Genomic DNA, 19,964 nt, shown 5'->3' with positions numbered 1-19,964 from the left:
ACCCCAGTGCACGGATCTCCGTCATTCAGAGACTCCGGTGCAGATGTGAACTGAGCCTCAGAATTATGTATATATACAATTTTATGGTATGCATACTCAAATTAAATAGACTTTAATCAGGAAAAGCCTGGGACTTACAGTATATCTCAGTTTTGTGACCCTAAACAGTGAAAAATATGTGAAAATGCCACAATTACAATTCTAAAGTTAAGATTTATTAATATTTGGCCTGTACAGATTTGTATAATAAACACTAGATCTACATCATGAATAGCCGGGATTAAGATTTCTCGGCAGATAGCTTGGTTTAAGTGTACCTATTTAGAACAAGAAGGATAGGATGGTGTTTCCTATATATTCTTACATCCTGTAATGTCCACTAACTAAATATTTAATTCCAGTAAGGTGTTGCACGGTCTCTATTTTTCATGTTCACTCTTAGGCATCACTACATGTAGCTGCAACTTGTAGGAACTAACCTTATGCTTATCTATCTAATAGTATTTTAAAGCAAGACAGTATTAAAAGTACAATAGCATACCTGAGCCAAGTAAAAATCATTACCCCTTGTGGAATAGAGTAGGGGTAGGCAACCTTCAGCTGTTGTAAAACTACAACTCCCAGCATGCATACTTTCTCTGATGTTCTTAGAACTCCCATGGAAGTGAATGGAGCATGTTGGGAGTTGTAGTTTCACAGCAGCTGGAGTGCCAAAGGTTGCTGACCCCTGGAATAGAGAGTCATTGGAATAAGTGAATCGCCAATGCCTGTATTCCTCTGCCTACTTGTAGAAATATTCTTAAATGTTCCATTATCCTTGATACATTTCTATTATTCAGACGAGATGTGGGCTGTGGGAAAAAACTTTAAAATTGCTTTAGGGATCACATTGGTGTAAATATGAAAAGATAACACGTCAGACACAACTGTAAGTAAATTGTTCAAAACAGAGAAATATCAATACGTTGTATTCCTTGACAAGGAAACTCCTGTGAAAACTCCTATTACAATATTCCATGTACGAGTCTCTCACCAGTTCTCTGTATATCGGAGCGGGGCCATTACCTAAGAATAGTGTGAATCAGGGTTTAGGGACACATCTTTCAACTCGAGTTTATGGAGTTCTATGTGTCACCAATATCAGGCTTAAGCAGCTTCTGTATTGTGAGATTGCATGGCTCTCCATAGGGGAGGTGGAATAAAAATGCTTATCATAGATACTGATAATGATCAGATAGTTCCCTTCATACACTTATAATAATCTTAAATTATTCAGGAGAATATAGAGGGGATAAAAATCACATTGTACTCCCAGCAGGGAGAGATGGTACTAGCTCTAGCTGCACATGTGCCAAGACATCATGGGAATGGTAGCAGAACACAAAGGAAGAGATCGAATAAGAAATCTATAAATACAGATAAGCCTCATTGTAGCTATATGCCTAATGTATGCTGTTTTATTTTATGTTTATTCTTTGTTGTTGTTTTAAAAGGGACAGCATACATTTTATTGACATGTTTTTCTTCAGCTGGTTTTATACTTATACCGTACAAACATATAGCTGTAAAGTTTGGACAGGTCCAGTCATTTGGAATGTGTGAACCCCATATAATTAAATGGTTAGTTCTCCATAGACTTCTTTACTCACCATATGAATTTCATTACACATACAGTATTTTTATTTGTAGCTTTTGTTGTTTAATTTTTTTCTATGTAAAAAGTAAAAAATGCAGCATGCTAAATAGGTTTTTTTCTATGAACTTAAACTGTTAAAGATATCATAAAAAATATATTAGTTAGAAAAAAAGGTTTTTTTAACTTCATGTTTTCAACCCCAGAGATTGATTTTTTTTTATTTTTTTTTAACTAAGACTTATCAGCGACCCTTGTATAGTCACTGTATGCAATGTCAGATTAAGGTCCCTTAGGCCCACCCTGACATCAACAAACCCTAGGTAGAAACTACCGGGATAGTAGTGGTAGAAGCTGCCAAAGAGCCCGGGACATTAGGGGGCTCAGCGGCGGCCACTACTGCTAAAGATTTTTTTTATTTTTTTTCAATAGCCCATTACCTGCTGGAGTAACTCCATCAGGTAAGGGGCTCTATTTAATTACTGATCCTACCATGTTTCCCCGAAAGTAGGACACCCCCCGAAAGTAAGGCATGCGGGGGGTTTCTGTTGAATTTCCTAATATAAGGCAATCCCGAAAATAAGGCAAGCCTAGCAGTGGTGGGCGGGGTTTTGTGGGCGGGGCTGAGCAGAGCTTTCATGGGCGGGGCTTAGCAATCCCCTTTCACTGACACAGCAGCCGGCTGGATGCCATGCTCTGTGCTCTGTGTGCACAGCAAAGTCTCTGCTGTTGTAGAATGAGCTCTCCCTGCTCATCCCAGTGGCAGCAGCCGGCATGCAGAAGTGGCAGCAGCTGGCTTTCCTGTGCACACGGAGCACAAAGCACGGCTGCTGTGTCAGTGAAGTGAGGCTCGTAAACCCCGCCCACGAAAGCTCCGCTAAGCCCTGCCCACCACTACCGGAAGGTAAGTATGATACCTTCCCCCCCTCCCCTACACTACCTACAACCGGCAGTCATGCCGGAGCTCCGCTAAGGAAGTGCCGTCATGACTGCCGGTTGTAATAAGACGTCCCCCAAAAATAAGACAGGTCCTATATTTAGGGTGACAATTTAATATAAGACACTGTCTTATTTTCAGGGAAACATGGTAGCTCTGTTCACGGCCGTCTCTGCCCATTTCAAAAGTTCGCCACGGGACTCTGCCATTCCTAGTTCCGCCACTGGGTAGAAGGTCATAGTACCATTTCAAGTTTGGTGTCTTCTGCTGGACCCTTATTGTGTTATAGACTGGACCCCCCTGGTTATAGATTCTGGTGGTCCAGTCCAACACTATCTTTATAGCATATGTGAGAACACACAGAATGTAGGCCCCATAATTAGAATTAACCTTCTTATATAATGGATGTCACATGAAGATAAACTATAACATTCACGCAGGGATCCAAGATGTAGTAATTTTAGTTCCGAAATGTAACCAAAATCCATGAATCTTCCGCTTGGTAGTCCTTCTGCAAATGCTGAACATGATTTAGATTTCTATGGGGTTTTAGAAGCTCTGTACTTTATCCCTGATGAATCATTACGTGCCTGTAATAAAATGTATTACGACCATACAGCTTGTGAGTTTTAGAAATGATCATGACATAAATAATGCGAGTTTAACTTATTTTTGTATATTTTTGCTGAATGACATACTGATATAGAACAGAGCCGGCTGCTTCATCCTCCAAATAGCAGAAAAATGTGAAGTATTTACAAGCTGTGCTTCATTTCAGAATGCAGCCTCTTCTGTACACAGAGACAAGGAAATTTAGGGAACTGCGGTTATTGTAGACTGATATAAACTTGGCCCAGATGAGACGTATGCCTGAGAATGTCATTTCCAGGACACGACCAAAGAGGGACAGTCTCCTTACTGTACTACACTTTACAAATAGGAAATCCAACATTTTGGCAGCTCGTACAGGAAAAGTCTGGCTCCCACATGTTTCTTTCTATCGCACAATCGCTTACAAATTGTTTAGAGAAAAGATTTTCTGCACTTATTGCATGGCTGACCCGCGGACAGATAGGACTAGGAGGCAACCAAACACAGAAAACTAACAAGCTGCTTTTTTGTGTTTTCACTGCTCTCTCCATAAGCTCTGGAGCCCAGGGGTCAAGAGGTTTATTAAGGCGATAAGATAGAACAACAAATACTGTCATTTGCCATGTCTTACATTAGGAATAACCCCCTTATTTTCTTTTTAGGAATGACATGACAGTGAGCTATGGTATTCTCTTTTGTCTTTTGGCACGTAATGTGCCACGTAGATGCCGCGGGAGGTTTTGCGGGCCGTATACGCTCCCATTGTTTTCAATGGGAGCCGATACCGTATACGCGGCGCTATTTTGCAGGCCAATTTTTGGTTTTATGTTTCTGCTTATTCCTCCTCACATTCCAAGGGTCATAAGACCCATAACTTTTTGGATACTGTGTTTCTCCCCGAAAATAAGACATAACCCGAAAATAAGCCCTACTGTGATTTTTCAGGCTTTTGGGGTATGCTATAAGCCAGGGGTGCCCAAAACGTCGATCGCGATCTACCGGTCGATCGCAAAGGACGTATGGGTGACATTTTTTATTTTATTTTTTTTTTACTTTTAGTTTGTTTGAACCAGTGCAGAGAGAGCTGCCGCTCTGCTTGCGCTGGTTCAGACGTCTACGTTTCAGCATAGGCGGCGTTATCACGGCACCTACGCTGATACGCAGACGTCTGCCAGGAGAAAAGGATGCGGTGGCGGCAGCGGGAGCAGCAGAAGCATCATCGAGGTCGGTAAGTATGAGAACTTTATGTTTGTTTTATAATAGGCCGCTACCTGCTGGAGTATTCCCATCAGGTAGTGGTCTATTTACCAACCTCCCCTGACCTGTTCACTGCCGCCCCCGCTTCCCCTTGTAATATAGGCCGTGGCAGCAGTAGTGAATAGGCCCGGGCCAGGCCGCGATCCCACTAACGCTATTATTATATTCGAGGGTCTTTTCAGACCCCCGAGTATAATAATCGGAGCCCCAGGAAGGTGAGAGAACATAATAAACAATGTTACTTACCTCTCCGGGATCCGCCCACAGGCCCCGCCCACAAGAAGTGGGTAGTAGATCTTTTGACTTGGTCATTTTATAAGTAGCTCACATGCTGAAAAAAATGTGAACACCCCTGCTATAAGCCCTACCCCAAAATAAGCCCTAGTTACAGTTCATTAAAAAAAAAATAAGTGTCCAGACAGCTATACATGTAAAAAACGTAAGTATAATACAGCAGAACTGATACAGTAGACGCTTAATCAAGGAAGGTGGACATTCCAAAAAGAAAGCAGAGACCCCCAAAAGAATTGAACCCCCAAAAGATTCGGACATTGACTTTAAGTGAGCTATCTGTACAAGAGTATCACTAGTGAGATAGTTCTCCACAACAGTAAGGGTTGACTACCCCAGTGCTGGGCTCTCACAGATCAGCTAGTCCTGCTGGCATCACTCTGTTGTGGCTGCTTCAGGTCACAAGGGGCAGCCAACTGCTACACTTGGCTGCAGTGGATCACTGATACAATGGAAAGGGAAAGGGAGATGCCTTTGACAAGAGTGACTCAGGTCTGTGTGTGAGAACCTGTCCACCATTGGCACTTGCAGCCACTAGTTATTTTGGGTGTAAGGGGGTCTGGTGAGTAGAATGTTGTTCATGGAAAAAAAATAATCGCTGTTCCAAAATGGTAGCATCATGGTGCCAATGTTTTTGCAATGCTGTAATTGCAAATGACGATGTCATCTAAAGGGCTAAAAACTGGGCTGGCACCATTTGTGGCTGTTAGTGGTTGGTGCCATGTTTATTATACAGCTGGTACCGACCTTTCATGAAACGGGCTTAGCTCTTGAGCCCTCTCTATAGATCTCCTTGTGACTCATATTGCACACTATGTCGTTGATCATTAATTAAGGTGTTTAAAGAGGACCTTTCACCACTTTTGGGCACATGCAGTGTTATATACCACTGGAAAGCTGACAGTGCGCTGAATTCAGCGCACTGTCGGCTTTCCCGATCTGTGCCCGGTGTAAAGAGCTTACGGTGCCGGTACCGTAGTGCTCTATGGTCAGAAGGGCGTTTCTGACCATTAGCCAGAGACGTCCTTCTGCCTCGCGGCGCCTATCGCGCTGTACTGTGGAGCGGGGAGGAACGCCCCCTCCCTCTGCTCACACAGCTCGTCCATAGACGAGCATTATCAGGAGCGGGAGGGGGGAGTTCCTCCCCGCTCCACAGCACAGCGTGATTGGCGCCGCGAGGCAGAAGGACGTCTCTGGCTAATGGTCAGAAACGCCCTTCTGACCATAGAGCACTACGGTACCGGCACCGTAAGCTCTTTACACCGGGCACAGATCGGGAAAGCCGACAGTGCGCTGAATTCAGCGTACTGTCAGCTTTCCAGCAGTATATAACACTGCATGTGCCCAAAAGTGGTGAAAGGTCCTCTTTAAGTGGTTTTTGATTCTCTTAAAGAAACACTATTGCAGAAAATGCATTAAAAAATCAGAACTTGAATATCCATGTCCTTGTCATTGAGGACAGATTCTCAAAGAATTTTAGAAAATTCCAATGAAAAGACTGTCTTATCAAAGATAACCCCTATTAAATGATCAGGAGATCAACATGGGCCTGTTTTCAAGACTCCTGGCAAACAATTGATCTTACCAATGAAAGCCATAAACATAAAAAGCCCTCCCAACTATGTAGAGTTTATATATTATTGATGTGATTTAACCCCTTAGTGACTTATATTTTATCCGTAAAAGGTGTGTTATAAGTAACTAAGAAAATGTCATCCCTCTCCACAAGATACAGGATAAACGTCTGATGGAGTTTAACTCCTGGATCTCAATGATCACGAAAAATGGGGATCTACAAGTGTATTTTGTGAGATGGGGTTTTTTTTGTTTTTTTTAAAGTACCATTTTGATACATAGATTGTGTTTCATACATTCTATCACTCTTTGGGTTGGGCAGTAGGAAAAAACAATAATATTCACTATTGTTTTTTAAAAAGTTCATACAATATCGGTGTAGTGTAATAATGTTTTATGGTGAAACCAAAGTTATATTGTTTTTGCTCTTTTATACTACTTTTGTACAATTAAAACATAATTCATCTATGTGTCAAATTATTCACAGGGGTGGGACTGAAACATCACCTTGGAATAAAGACTCACTGGCTATTACATCTGCTGGAGTGCTGCCATTTTATTTTTTATATGTTGATCAGAAGTCGCCATATTCCTGAGGATTTGCATCTAGTTTGCAAATGCAGTAGTAAAAGTTGTAACCTTTTTTATATATATACACATACTGTATATGTATGTATGCATTTGTGATATTTACTGTGGGGGAAAAAAATATATTCATTTTAGAGAGGACATAAAGGCCTGATAAAGGACACACTCTTTTAAGTCCTGCCTAACTAACCCCTTGTTCACATCTGCATTTGGTAATCCGTTTGGGGAGTCCGGATGGGGACCCCCCCCATCGTAATACCAAACGCTTTGGCAAGCGGTGTGCAGTGAAAGCACACGGACCCCATAGAATATAATTGTAATAATTAAAGAATTATGCAGACATGACAGTAGATCACGAAGTACATTATAATCTATGGGGTCCTTGTGCTTTCACTGCACACCGCTTGACAATGCGTTTGGTATTCCCTTCAGAGGGGTACTCATGCGGATTACCAAACAAACACAGATGTGAACGAGGGGTAAGCTGTGCAGACAGTCTATAATGTGACTTCCTACACCTCAGAAATGAATGATCCAAATAAAGGATTGATAAGGACAAGTCTGTAAAAGTTGTACACCCATATGTATTTTAAAAACTTCTCCTGAAATGTATTGAAAAAAATAATGCAATGTTATACATCCTTACATGGTTGCTAGAACATCATATCTAAGATCCGTGTGCAGCGGCAGAAGGAATACATTTAGTTGCACATACCAGATATGTCGGCACTCTCTGCACCACCACTTAATACCTTCAGTAAATTCCCGCACTCAGCATTCTCCTAAATGAGAAAACCTCCTAAGGCTAAGGCCCCATGGGTCGTAAATACAGCAATAAAGCGCTGCGTGAAGAACCGCTGCGTGATCGCATTGCGGTTCTTTCCACAGCGCTTTGAAGAGAAAGTTCACAGAGTTTTCCTCCGCGGACTTTCTCTTCCCATTATATCTAAGGGAAAGCTGCGTAGATATAATTGACATGCTGCTATTTGCAAAACCGCAACAGCTGCGTGTCCGCACTGCGATCTTTTCCGCAAAGTGGGTATGGGATTCGCATGAATCTCATCCACTTTGCCTGCACTGTACAACGCCGCGATTTTTCCTGCAGCGTCTCCGCTGCGGGCAAGTCACGGCGTTTACATCCCGTGGGACCCTGGCCTCAGGCTGAGGCCACACATTGCTGAAAACTGTGTTTTTGGTTGCAGAGTTTGTTGCGTTCCGTTAGTAACATAGTAACAATTTTAGTTTGTCTGTGTACATGGAGGTACAGTATGGAATTGCAGCTTTCTTTAGGCTCAGTATTTGGCACATTCCTAAAAAGATAACATGACCTTTACTTGTATGTTTTTGTTGCCTTGATTATTTACAGATGTTGCTGATGCCAGCTTGTCAACTGACATTTCCATCACACTTCATTATACATTTATGCCACTAGGTGGCGAGTGTTAAACTAAGCTACCATCTGCTGCACCAAAACCAAGACTTCTAGTTAAAATCTGCAAAAACCAGATTACACAGATATTATATACAGTATATATATATATATATATATATATATATATATATATATATATATATGTACTTCAACTGACGTCGAGATCTAGTAATAAGTCAATAAATATGTATCTATAGCATAGTTTTTATTAAATGGGAATGGTGATCTCTCACCACTCAAGTTTTCTTTAATGTAGTTTCCCTTATGGGTGTTGTGAATGTGTTTTATAAGCAGTTTTTGAAGCCAAAGCAAGGGGATGGTTAAAAACAAAGTAGATATTGTCCTATAAACTTCCCCACCCTTTATAAGACACTTCTGACATTGCCTTACAACATTTGTTTGAGGCTTTGGCCAAATGTAGCTAAAACAAAACAGCAAAATCGCTTGCGTTTTCACTGCTTTTCCATTTTTGCATACAAAGTGTAGCAAATCCCATGCCCACTTTGCAGGAAAAACCACAGTGCGGACATGCTGCGATTTCCTAAACCAATGCAGTTTTGGAAATTGCAGCATGTCATTTAGACCTATGGTAACGCCTCTGGTTTCCCAATAGGTATAATTATTGAAAAAATTCCGCGGAGGAAAACTCCAAACTTTCTGTTTAAAGCGCTGTAGGAAGAACTGTGACGAGTTGCGGTTTTTCCCGCAGTGCTTTTTTGCTGCGGGACGTCCCATGGGGTCTTAGCCTAAAGCCACACGCTGCAGGATCATAGCGAACATCCCACAGCAGACCAGCCGACAGCAAAAAACAACCAAAATCGTCTGGTTTGTGCTGCAGATTACATAGGGGGTTTCTTTTATGGCTAATCTGGGTTTCAACCTCCTCATTGCAACATAGATAATCCGCAGTGGATCACACAGCAATGACTGACATGTATAATACTTTGCAGCGGGTTAATTGCCAGCAATTTCGCCACGGCTAACCTGATATGAACTTGCATTGTGTGGCCTTAGTCTTAAAATGGCAAGTGTAAAAGTACCCTAGAAGAGTACTTCATGGGCATTAATACTGTGCCTTGCTAGAAAAAAAAAATAAAGTACATGCCCTGCATTAACCTTTTTCTTTCTCTCAATTTTTATTCTGGTCGAGTTTCTGTAGAGAAAAGCACATTGCAATAGATGAGTGTACTAGACCATGATGGCTGAGTTTACTTCTGGCTGATGTACTGAAATTGTAGGACAAGTGTTGCCCTTTAATGTATGATATTTCCAGGAAAGCTTTAGTCCTAGCAAAAGATGACAAATACACTAGTTCATGGAAGTCATTAAATTAGAGTAGGTAAGAAGCAGAGAATTCCCATAAGGACCGATCCTTTTCATTATAATGGCTCTATTTGTGCCATTATCTAGAATCAGTATTGTTATGTGCCGCCAAGTAAACACTTGCAGCAAGCAAATTTCAGGGGAAAGCGGTGTCAATTCTGAGACCTTTTATTCTTGTAGATAGTAAATTACGGTATTGTCATTTCCAGATTACTACCATGACTATTGGTTACACTTACAGTTGCAGGAAAATTTAATAAGGAGAAATCCACAAGCAAGATGGACATTGTTTTAGTTTTTGCTAGATACAAGAGACACCCATATATGCCAATTCAAGGTCTCCATCATCTTTATGTTTGTATTCTTGTATAAAGTGTATGCCTAATTTGCAGTCATGTAGCGTGGAGGAATGATGGCCATTCTAGTGACTTGTGGGGGTCCATTTGATTGGACATTTCTCACCTACTTAGGAATGGTTGGTGAATGAGGATTATAGAAAAACCCCTCGAAGCTAAGGCGCCACAATGCATTTTTGACCATTTTGGAAACGCAGCAGATAAAAAAAATGTTACATTTTACATAACCAAAAAAGTGAATGAGATTCTGACTAATCCAGGCCACACGTTGTGTAAAATAAATGCTGCGATCCACTGTGGTTTTTAGCAGTGGGGGGGTAGAGATGAGCGAACACTGTTCGGATCAGCCGTTCCGAACAGCACGCTCCCATAGAAATGAATGGAAGCACCTGGCACGTACACTTTGCTGGCGGCCGGTCGCCGTGCCAGGTGCTTCCATTCATTTCTATGGGAGCGTGCTGTTCGGAACGGCTGATCCGAACAGTGTTCGCTCATCTCTAGTGGGGAGGCTTTAGCACATTGAAGTCAATGGTAGAAGCTACTTGATGGGTATGTCATGACTAGAGATGAGCGAACAGTGTTCTATCGAACACATGTTCGATCGGATATCAGGGTGTTCGCCATGTTCGAATCGAATCGAACACCACGTGGTAAAGTGCGCCAAAATTCGATTCCCCTCCCACCTTCCCTGGCGCCTTTTTTGCACCAATAACAGCGCAGGGGAGGTGGGACAGGAACTACGACACTGGGGGCATTGAAAAAAATTGGAAAAAGTCATTGGCTGCCGAAATCAGGTGACCTCCATTTTAGACGAATAGTGGATTTCAAATCCGGGTCATATGAGAATGTGAACTTTGTGACTATGAGACAGGGATAGCTGTACAGGCAGGGATAGCTAGGGATAACCTTTATTTAGGGGGGAATGTTATTAAAAATAACTTTTTGGGGCTCTATCGGGTGTGTAATTGTGATTTTTGTGAGATAAACTTTTTCCCATAGGGATGCATTGGCCAGCGCTGATTGGCCGAATTCCGTACTCTGGCCAATCAGTGCTGGCCAATGCATTCTATTAGCTTGATGAAGCAGAGTGTGCACAAGGGTTCAAGCGCACCCTCGGCTCTGATGTAGCAGAGCCGAGGCTGCACAAGGGTTCAAGCGCACCCTCGGCTCTGATGTAGGAGAGCCGAGGGTGCACTTGAACCCTTGTGCACCCTCAGCTCTGCTACATCAGAGCCGAGGGTGCGCTTGAACCCTTGTGCACACTCTGCTTCATCAAGCTAATAGAATGCATTGGCCAGCGCTGATTGGCCAATGTATTCTATTAGCCTGATGAAGTAGAGCTGAATGTGTGTGCTAAGCACACACATTCAGCTCTACTTCATCGGGCTAATAGAATGCATTGGCCAGCGCTGATTGGCCAGAGTACGGAACTCGACCAATCAGCGCTGGCTCTGCTGGAGGAGGCGGAGTCTAAGATCGCTCCACACCAGTCTCCATTCAGGTCCGACCTTAGACTCCGCCTCCTCCGGCAGAGCCAGCGCTGATTGGCCGAAGGCTGGCCAATGCATTCCTATGCGAATGCAGAGACTTAGCAGTGCTGAGTCAGTTTTGCTCAACTACACATCTGATGCACACTCGGCACTGCTACATCAGATGTAGCAATCTGATGTAGCAGAGCCGAGGGTGCACTAGAACCCCTGTGCAAACTCAGTTCACGCTAATAGAATGCATTGGCCAGCGCTGATTGGCCAATGCATTCTATTAGCCCGATGAAGTAGAGCTGAATGTGTGTGCTAAGCACACACATTCAGCACTGCTTCATCACGCCAATACAATGCATTAGCCAGTGCTGATTGGCCAGAGTACGGAATTCGGCCAATCAGCGCTGGCTCTGCTGGAGGAGGCGGAGTCTAAGATCGCTCCACACCAGTCTCCATTCAGGTCCGACCTTAGACTCCGCCTCCTCCAGCAGAGCCAGCGCTGATTGGCCGAATTCCGTACTCTGGCCAATCAGCACTGGCTAATGCATTGTATTGGCTTGATGAAGCAGTGCTGAATGTGTGTGCTTAGCACACACATTCAGCTCTACTTCATCGGGCTAATAGAATGCATTGGCCAGCGCTGATTGGCCGAATTCCGTACTCTGGCCAATCAGCACTGGCTAATGCATTGTATTGGCTTGATGAAGCAGTGCTGAATGTGTGTGCTTAGCACACACATTCAGCTCTACTTCATCGGGCTAATAGAATGCATTGGCCAATCAGCGCTGGCCAATGCATTCTATTAGCGTGAACTGAGTTTGCACAGGGGTTCTAGTGCACCCTCGGCTCTGCTACATCAGATTGCTACATCTGATGTAGCAGTGCCGAGTGTGCATCAGATGTGTAGTTGAGCAAAACTGACTCAGCACTGCTAAGTCTGCATTCGCATAGGAATGCATTGGCCAGCCTTCGGCCAATCAGCGCTGGCTCTGCCGGAGGAGGCGGAGTCTAAGGTCGGACCTGAATGGAGACTGGTGTGGAGCGATCTTAGACTCCGCCTCCTCCAGCAGAGCCAGCGCTGATTGGCCGAATTCCGTACTCTGGCCAATCAGCACTGGCTAATGCATTGTATTGGCTTGATGAAGCAGTGCTGAATGTGTGTGCTTAGCACACACATTCAGCTCTACTTCATCGGGCTAATAGAATGCATTGGCCAATCAGCGCTGGCCAATGCATTCTATTAGCGTGAACTGAGTTTGCACAGGGGTTCTAGTGCACCCTCGGCTCTGCTACATCAGATTGCTACATCTGATGTAGCAGTGCCGAGTGTGCATCAGATGTGTAGTTGAGCAAAACTGACTCAGCACTGCTAAGTCTGCATTCGCATAGGAATGCATTGGCCAGCCTTCGGCCAATCAGCGCTGGCTCTGCCGGAGGAGGCGGAGTCTAAGGTCGGACCTGAATGGAGACTGGTGTGGAGCTATCTTAGACTCCGCCTCCTCCAGCAGAGCCAGCGCTGATTGGTCGAGTTCCGTACTCTGGCCAATCAGCACTGGCCAATGCATTTCTATGGGGAAAAGTTAGCTTGCGAAAATCGCAAACTGACAGGGATTTCCATGAAATAAAGTGACTTTTATGCCCCCAGACATGCTTCCCCTGCTGTCCCAGTGTCATTCCAGGGTGTTGGTATCATTTCCTGGGGTGTCATAGTGGACTTGGTGACCCTCCAGACACGAATTTGGGTTTCCCCCTTAACGAGTTTATGTTCCCCATAGACTATAATGGGGCTCGAAACCCATTCGAACACTCGAACAGTGAGCGGCTGTTCGAATCGAATTTCGAACCTCGAACATTTTAGTGTTCGCTCATCTCTAGTCATGACTCCTATGTCTCAAAAATGGGGGTAGAGGTTATGCCAAAAATGGTCTAGTTTGAAATATCCCTTATATAGATAAGATAAAATATAAAGAAATTTATATTCATACAAATGTGCACAGGCATTATGGGGGCATAAAGGTAATAAATATAGTAGTAATAATAATAATACTTAGGATTTATACCAGGAAGCTCTTCATAAATGTCTTCATGATCATCCTCAGTTGGGATTGGCTGCGACACATCATCATACGTTTCTCCATCTATAAGAAGAAGAAACATGACTTGTATTAAGAACGGCTTCTCCAAATGTGCTCATATTCAGGATCCATCGCCACATGAACTGAGACAACTCCTGTATTGTTTATTACAGCTTATATATTATGTTCAATATGTTGGTTGTGCCAATGGAAAATGTAGTTTAGTTCACTCTGCCCTTATAAAGTCTTAGTCCCCAACATGGCAGAAGTCCACAAGCAGGTGTACTGAAGGAACATTTACGTGAAACCTCTCATGGATCTCTGGAGCAGTAGAAATAAGCTAGCTTGGATGGATTATTACCACAAGGGAAAAAAGTCAGTGGGCCACTTTAAAGCCACTTTAGCCTTGGCCAAAGCATAACATTGAATGATGTCCTAAGACTAGACACAAGGGTATATATCAGACATAAGGAAGAAGTACAATTTTAGGCTATAGCCCCATATTGTGGAAAGGCAGTTTTTTTCTTGCATATTTTGCTGCATTTTGTTTAAGCCAAACCCTGGAGTAACTACAAAAGGAATGGGGAATATGAAGAAAGCTCCTAGACGTCTCCCCTCTGCTCAGTCCACTCCTGGCTTTGAGTCAAAAAAATGCAGCGAAATCTGTAACAGAAAAAGCAGCTTTAATGCAACGTGGGGCTTTAGACTAAAACTATATTGGGCCTGATACCATAGAGCCTCTTTCAAGACCCCTTAAAATTTGAAACCATCTGTCTTTATGGAAGTTCAACCCCATTTACAAATGTTAACAAAATAAGGCTTTGTCTGAAGCCTCCGTCAGACTGGGTTCACACCAGTTCACTCCATTCGGGGATTCCAATCTTAAATCCAGTTGAAAAATACAGAGGGAAAAGTCCTGCAAGCAGGTCTTTTCTTAGCATTTTTTCGCCAGAAACTGTGCAGAAACCCAGCAGACCTCATTATAGTTTATGGGGTCTGTGGGTTTCTGGGGCTAACTGCTTTTTAATCAGATTGAGTTTTCATTTTTCGGGTCCCCAGACGGACCTGAAGAACAGAAAAACCAAGCGCAAGTGTGAATCTAAAGTCAACTGATTTGATGGGAAAAATGGCAGAGCATGCAGTACTTTTCTTCCCATCTAAGTGACAGACACCACTATGTAACCCTGTAACTCCATAAGGCAAGTGGTGGTGGAAGTTTGGAAGTTGGTCCCAACACCTGAGATCTATCATGTGATGGGTTCTGCTTCAATGTAAAGAGGAGTGTAAACATTTTTTGAGTCAAACATGCCTCTTTTTGACAATGTTACTTACACTCACGCAGTCACTCAACACAGTAGACCCGCAGTACTGATGGAGGGGCTCATTATGCTTCTAAAATTGCCGCTAGGACAGTCAACTAAGACAGGATGGCGAGTGGCCACGTGTGGGCATTCATCCTTACCCACTGCGGGAGTAGACAATATTCTCACCCCCACAGAGTGTACCCCCAGGTATACTGCAGATTGGGAACCACTGTCCTACAGTATGAGTATTCTATTATAAAACAATACCATATATTTCATAGGACACAGCGTACTATAATCAGGTCTTCCGTCATTTACCTTGCTGAATTGCACTTATCCACTCTTGTGCCTCCTTGGGGGTTGATGCAGCAAACTAAAAAAAAAGGAAGAAACAGACGCAAATGATTTGCCAGCAAAAATCACTAACATTCATGTCACTTCTCTATGGAAACATTAGAAATTCTTTACGTGTCTACTGATACTTTTCTTGCAAGGATGCTTCTTATAATGTACAGTTAATTTTGACAAATTTACGTAATTGGAGCAGAGGATGATGGATTTGAAACTGTGATCAGCAGCTGGCAGCTGTGCAGAAAAAAACTGCTTCTCTTCATCAATGTCAAAGCCAAAACTGATGAACGAAATTTGCCCTTGACAATTAGAAGACACCCGTGAATATCTTTCGACTGCTGGGTATAGTTTTCTTAAAAATGTTCTTGTCAGATTCCAACACATTACCTGACAAGTTAATTAAATGATTTTCAAATGCAATTTCAGATATTTAAAGTGTATTAGAGTTACATTCTGTATTGATGCCGAAATGATAGATCCTTGAAATGCTCCACTGACGTACGGGTCTGGTCTGATTCCCTCGTACCCCTGGCGGCCATGTTGTGATTTAGCGTTTAAGGTGTTTGTATTGATAAATCTGCATTTATTGTCTAAGGAATTCAACTTTTCTCATACCGTATCACGGGCTACAAATTGACAGTAGTAAAACATAAAAGGAACAATGGAATTGATATGTACGCGGCAATGTTGCTTTATAATTTGGAGGACATGAACTTTATCGGAATTTTGTTTTTCCTATTATATTCCCATATGCATCAGCTCGCCGTGCAGATGCGTCTGCCAGTTAGTGAGCTGTTACAACCCAAATGTTCCTCTTTCTCCTAGACTGCCGATGTTACAGTTTTATCAATTTAATTTATACGGCGGTGTAAAGAGTCCAACCTGATAGACGCGTTTATCAGGAGCGTAGATTTCAAAACAGCAATCTTTCTTTCCATCCTTGCGTAGAGTATTATTTATCCTGGCGCTGTACCCTTCTAGAGAAAATTCACCTTTCTGCTGTTTGTCTGTCAGAGATAAAGAAAAGCAGCACCTGTAGTTAAATCTGCAGTGGCTGGCCATGTAAATGAAGCGGTGGCCAAAGGTATTGTGCCTGGAGCTTTTAGAGAATCCCTGTACAATTACAGTCAACAAAGTAAATGCAGTCGGATGCAAATTCTATACCCAAAATTCATGATAGTGCAACTCAGAATACCCCAGCTGTTGCTATATACTGATCCTGTTTGGTAAGCACCCCAGCTGTTGCTATATACTGATCCTATGTAGTAAGCACCATATCGTATTTTCTATCAGGCGCATTTTTGAAACATCTGTACGAAAGAAAAAGCAACTCATCTTTATGAATCTTAGGGCATTTTATAAGGGAAATCCTTGGCGAAACATCTGCACCATCTGCGAGGAAAATTTCAGAGTCAAACGAAATAATCCTTTAATATGATGCATTGATGTATTTGACGTACAGATGGGCCTGACACTGCAACCTGCATGCCAAGGAGGGTCATAGGAAGCACAACAGTTATTAGTTGCTATAGTAAAGAGTGCCTGGTAGGGGGGCAGGTACATGAATAACATGAAGTCATTTTTAGGGCAAATATTCTATGCTGATTAATATGATAATACATCACATAGCTATGGAGCTGAATGACCAGACGTATTCCAGTAAATGGGGCTTACTGCATTTGGATATGTGCAGCTCCCACTGTACTCAATAATAAATCTGGTTCAGTAAAGCTTCTGAGGTTCTCCTTGTGGTGACGGTAGGCAGATGTTTTTTTTTGTTTTTTTTTTTATAGAGAAGAAGTCCAACAGGAACACAACTTTCCATCACTCCAACCCCACCTCACTTCATCTCACATTCTGAATATATATATAGAAATGATTTCCCTGCAGTCTAACTTTTTGTCTGCTGGTTCTGCTGATCTCTTTCTCTGTACCATGCTATTAATCCCATGATGCCTCAGCACAACATCACATGAGCAGCTAGAGCCAGCACCATCTCTGCCAGCTGTGGGGCCACTCTCCACACTATATCCTATGAAATAAGCTAAGAGACTATAAGTATACAGTCAGGGAACCTGAACTGCCATCTTCTGGATTCACACCTGTGCTTGCAACTCGATCGGGGATTCCATCCCCAATTCTGCTTGAAAAATGCAGAAAGAAAAGTCCAACAAGCAGGACTTTTCTCTCCACATTTTTTGTGTGGGGAACCAGGTGAACCCTATTATAGTCTATAGTCTTTTTAAGCAGATTGGGTTTCTGTTTTTCAGGTCCACAAGCGGAAACCCAAGGTGTGAATCTAGCATAACTGCTGTCTAATAATCAGGAGTGACTGTGATAGGAATTTCTGTCCCGCTCCTGTAATAAGTGTAATCATACAGTAAGTTCTGGTGCCCCAAAGAAGGGAGGTGGCTTAAAATGTAAGAAAGCTGGCTAAAAGAATAACTACCTTTATTGCCGCAAATGGACAATTGTGTCCAACTCCTGGCATCCTTTCGTGTATGCAAAGTACAGCTCAAAAGCGTTTATGACTTGTATTAATGTTACGTTTCACTATAGGTTTTTCCATTCAAGTGAACAAAACAAAACTGCACTACCAGGCACAGCCACTTCTACAAGTAGAGCGCTGTGACAGGTGCCAAGAGTCTAGAGATCCCACCAGCCTAATACTAATGGGCTTTACCTAAGGAAAGTCTTTGTCTGGTATTTCAATTGTAGCTACCTGGTCACTAACTATAGGTTTCACTTTTATGTTTCCAAGCATTTTCAGTTACAAATCTCCCTCCATAACATGCTTGCTTCATATGGCTGAGCATCACTATTATTTCTATGAAAGGAGGAGACACCTTTAACACCTTGAGGATATAAGCTTAGTTGAGTCAAGCACCAAATATATAATAGTACATGTGCCAATCAGATTTACCATAACTAATACCATACTTGTAGATGTACTGTATATATCCATACACCTTACTATGTGACTGATAACTCTCTCATGTGCCATGTACGTCATCATGTATTACAATATTATAATGGTGGGTTCACATCTGCGCCCAGTTTCCAGTTTAGCCAATCCGGCTGGTTTCCAACTTCTGCCCCGCAAAACTTGAAAGGAGACAGAAACCCAGCGGTCATTTTTCAAACCCATTCACTTGAATGGGTTTCCAGAGGTGACCGCCTGTGTGCGTCTTCTGCCTGTCCGCAGGGAAACCGTTATTTTTAATCCGGACACAAAGTCACACAAGCAGGACTTTGTGTCCGGTTAAAAAAAAAACAGTTTCCCAGCGGACAGGCAGAAGACGCACACAGGCGGTCACCTTTACAAACCCATTCAAGTGAATGGGTTTGAAAACTGACTGTCAGGTTTCCGTCTCCTGTCAAGTTTCGCGCCGCAGAAGACGGAAACCGGACGGATTGGCTAAACCGGAGACTGGGCGCAGATGTGAACCCGCCCTAGGACATGTCACGGTTCCATGCCAATCATTGCCAGAAATGTATCTGTGCAATCTTTTAAGACAAATTGTTCCTTAAGATCTTGAAGGTAAGATTACAATGTTAAGAAATATTGAGTTTATTAAGTCTCCTTATATAAATAAAGAGTAATATTAAACAACTTACCTTTGTCACTCCCGTAGTAATAGAAGGTGGTTAAGGTTAGTACACACCAGCGCTTCTGCCATTCTGATGCAAAAAAACTGTGGTCTGATATAGGGAGATAGAATACAATATTAAGGTATGTTGTTATATATAGTTCTACCTGCAGGATCTTTCTCTTGACATATTTTAAGCGGAATGGAGAACAGAATTCGCCGAACAGTCTCCCAACACTAGTGTAACTGCAGCCCTACATATACTCTACATAGCTAAATTCAATGAATAAGCACTGCTAAAATAATACTCTATTAAGGAAATGGGGATACTCAATATTAAGAAAAAAGACATTAAATGTGTTACAAAACCATATTAGATAGGCTATGGTTAAAGCACTAATAAAATAGTCAAATATACTTATCGGGATAGATCATGAGTTTTTTTCATTTACGGTCCCATGGATAGGCCGTAAATTTCTGATCAGTGGGGGTTGTCAGCAGACCCCAGCATGGATCAGCATTGATCACCATTCCTTTGTTCAAAAAAACGGCATCATAAACCACTATAAAATTGTATGTGTGACACTAGTCTTAAAGAGAACCTCTCATGGTTTGGGCACAGGCAGTTCTATATACTGCTGGAAAGCCGTCAGTGCGCTGAATTCAGCGCACTGTCAGCTTTCCCGAACTGTACCCCAGGTGAAGAGCTATCGGTACTGGTACCGTAGCTCTTCACAGTCAGAAGGGCGTTCCTGGCAGTACAGTGTGAGCGGGGAGGAACGCCCCCTCCCCTCCTGATAATACTCGTCTATGGACGACCACTGTGAGCAGAGAGAGGGGGCGTTCCTCCACACTCACACTGTACAGAGCGATAGGTGCTGCTGTGGAGAAGGACGTACTTGACAGACTGTAAAGCGCTACGGTACCGGTACTGATAGCTCTTTACCCGGGGCACAGATCGGGAAAGCCGACAGTGCACTGAATTCAGCGCACTGACGGCTTTCCAGCAGTATATAGAACTGCCTGTGCCCCAAACCCATGAAAGGTCCTCTTTAAATGAATTTCAACAAGTAAATGGCGGTTTGATTAAAGTATCAGCAGTGCTCAGGTGAGTATTGCTTCTGGTTTATAGGCCAGTGGTCTTACATTCATTCATCATGTGGCCTGTTTGCAGCTTAGT

At 42.8% G+C, this 19,964-nt stretch overlaps 1 protein-coding gene across 1 annotated transcript in view; it reads right to left on the bottom strand.

The window, feature by feature from the left end:
• Positions 1-19,964, bottom strand: part of SKAP2 (src kinase associated phosphoprotein 2) — a 172,805-nt gene that overhangs the window by 38,022 nt on the left and 114,819 nt on the right. Inside the window, exons 6-9 of the mRNA XM_075271460.1 lie at positions 18,813-18,896; positions 16,077-16,201; positions 15,162-15,216; positions 13,525-13,602 (exon numbers count right to left, since the gene is read on the bottom strand). Of these exons, the coding sequence (XP_075127561.1) occupies positions 13,525-13,602; positions 15,162-15,216; positions 16,077-16,201; positions 18,813-18,896 (342 nt within the window). The remainder of the gene's footprint in view (positions 1-13,524; positions 13,603-15,161; positions 15,217-16,076; positions 16,202-18,812; positions 18,897-19,964) is intronic.

This window comes from Leptodactylus fuscus, chromosome 4, assembly GCF_031893055.1.
Source record: "Leptodactylus fuscus isolate aLepFus1 chromosome 4, aLepFus1.hap2, whole genome shotgun sequence".
Lineage (NCBI taxonomy): Eukaryota > Metazoa > Chordata > Amphibia > Anura > Leptodactylidae > Leptodactylus > Leptodactylus fuscus.
This window is presented reverse-complemented; position numbering and strand designations above follow the sequence as displayed.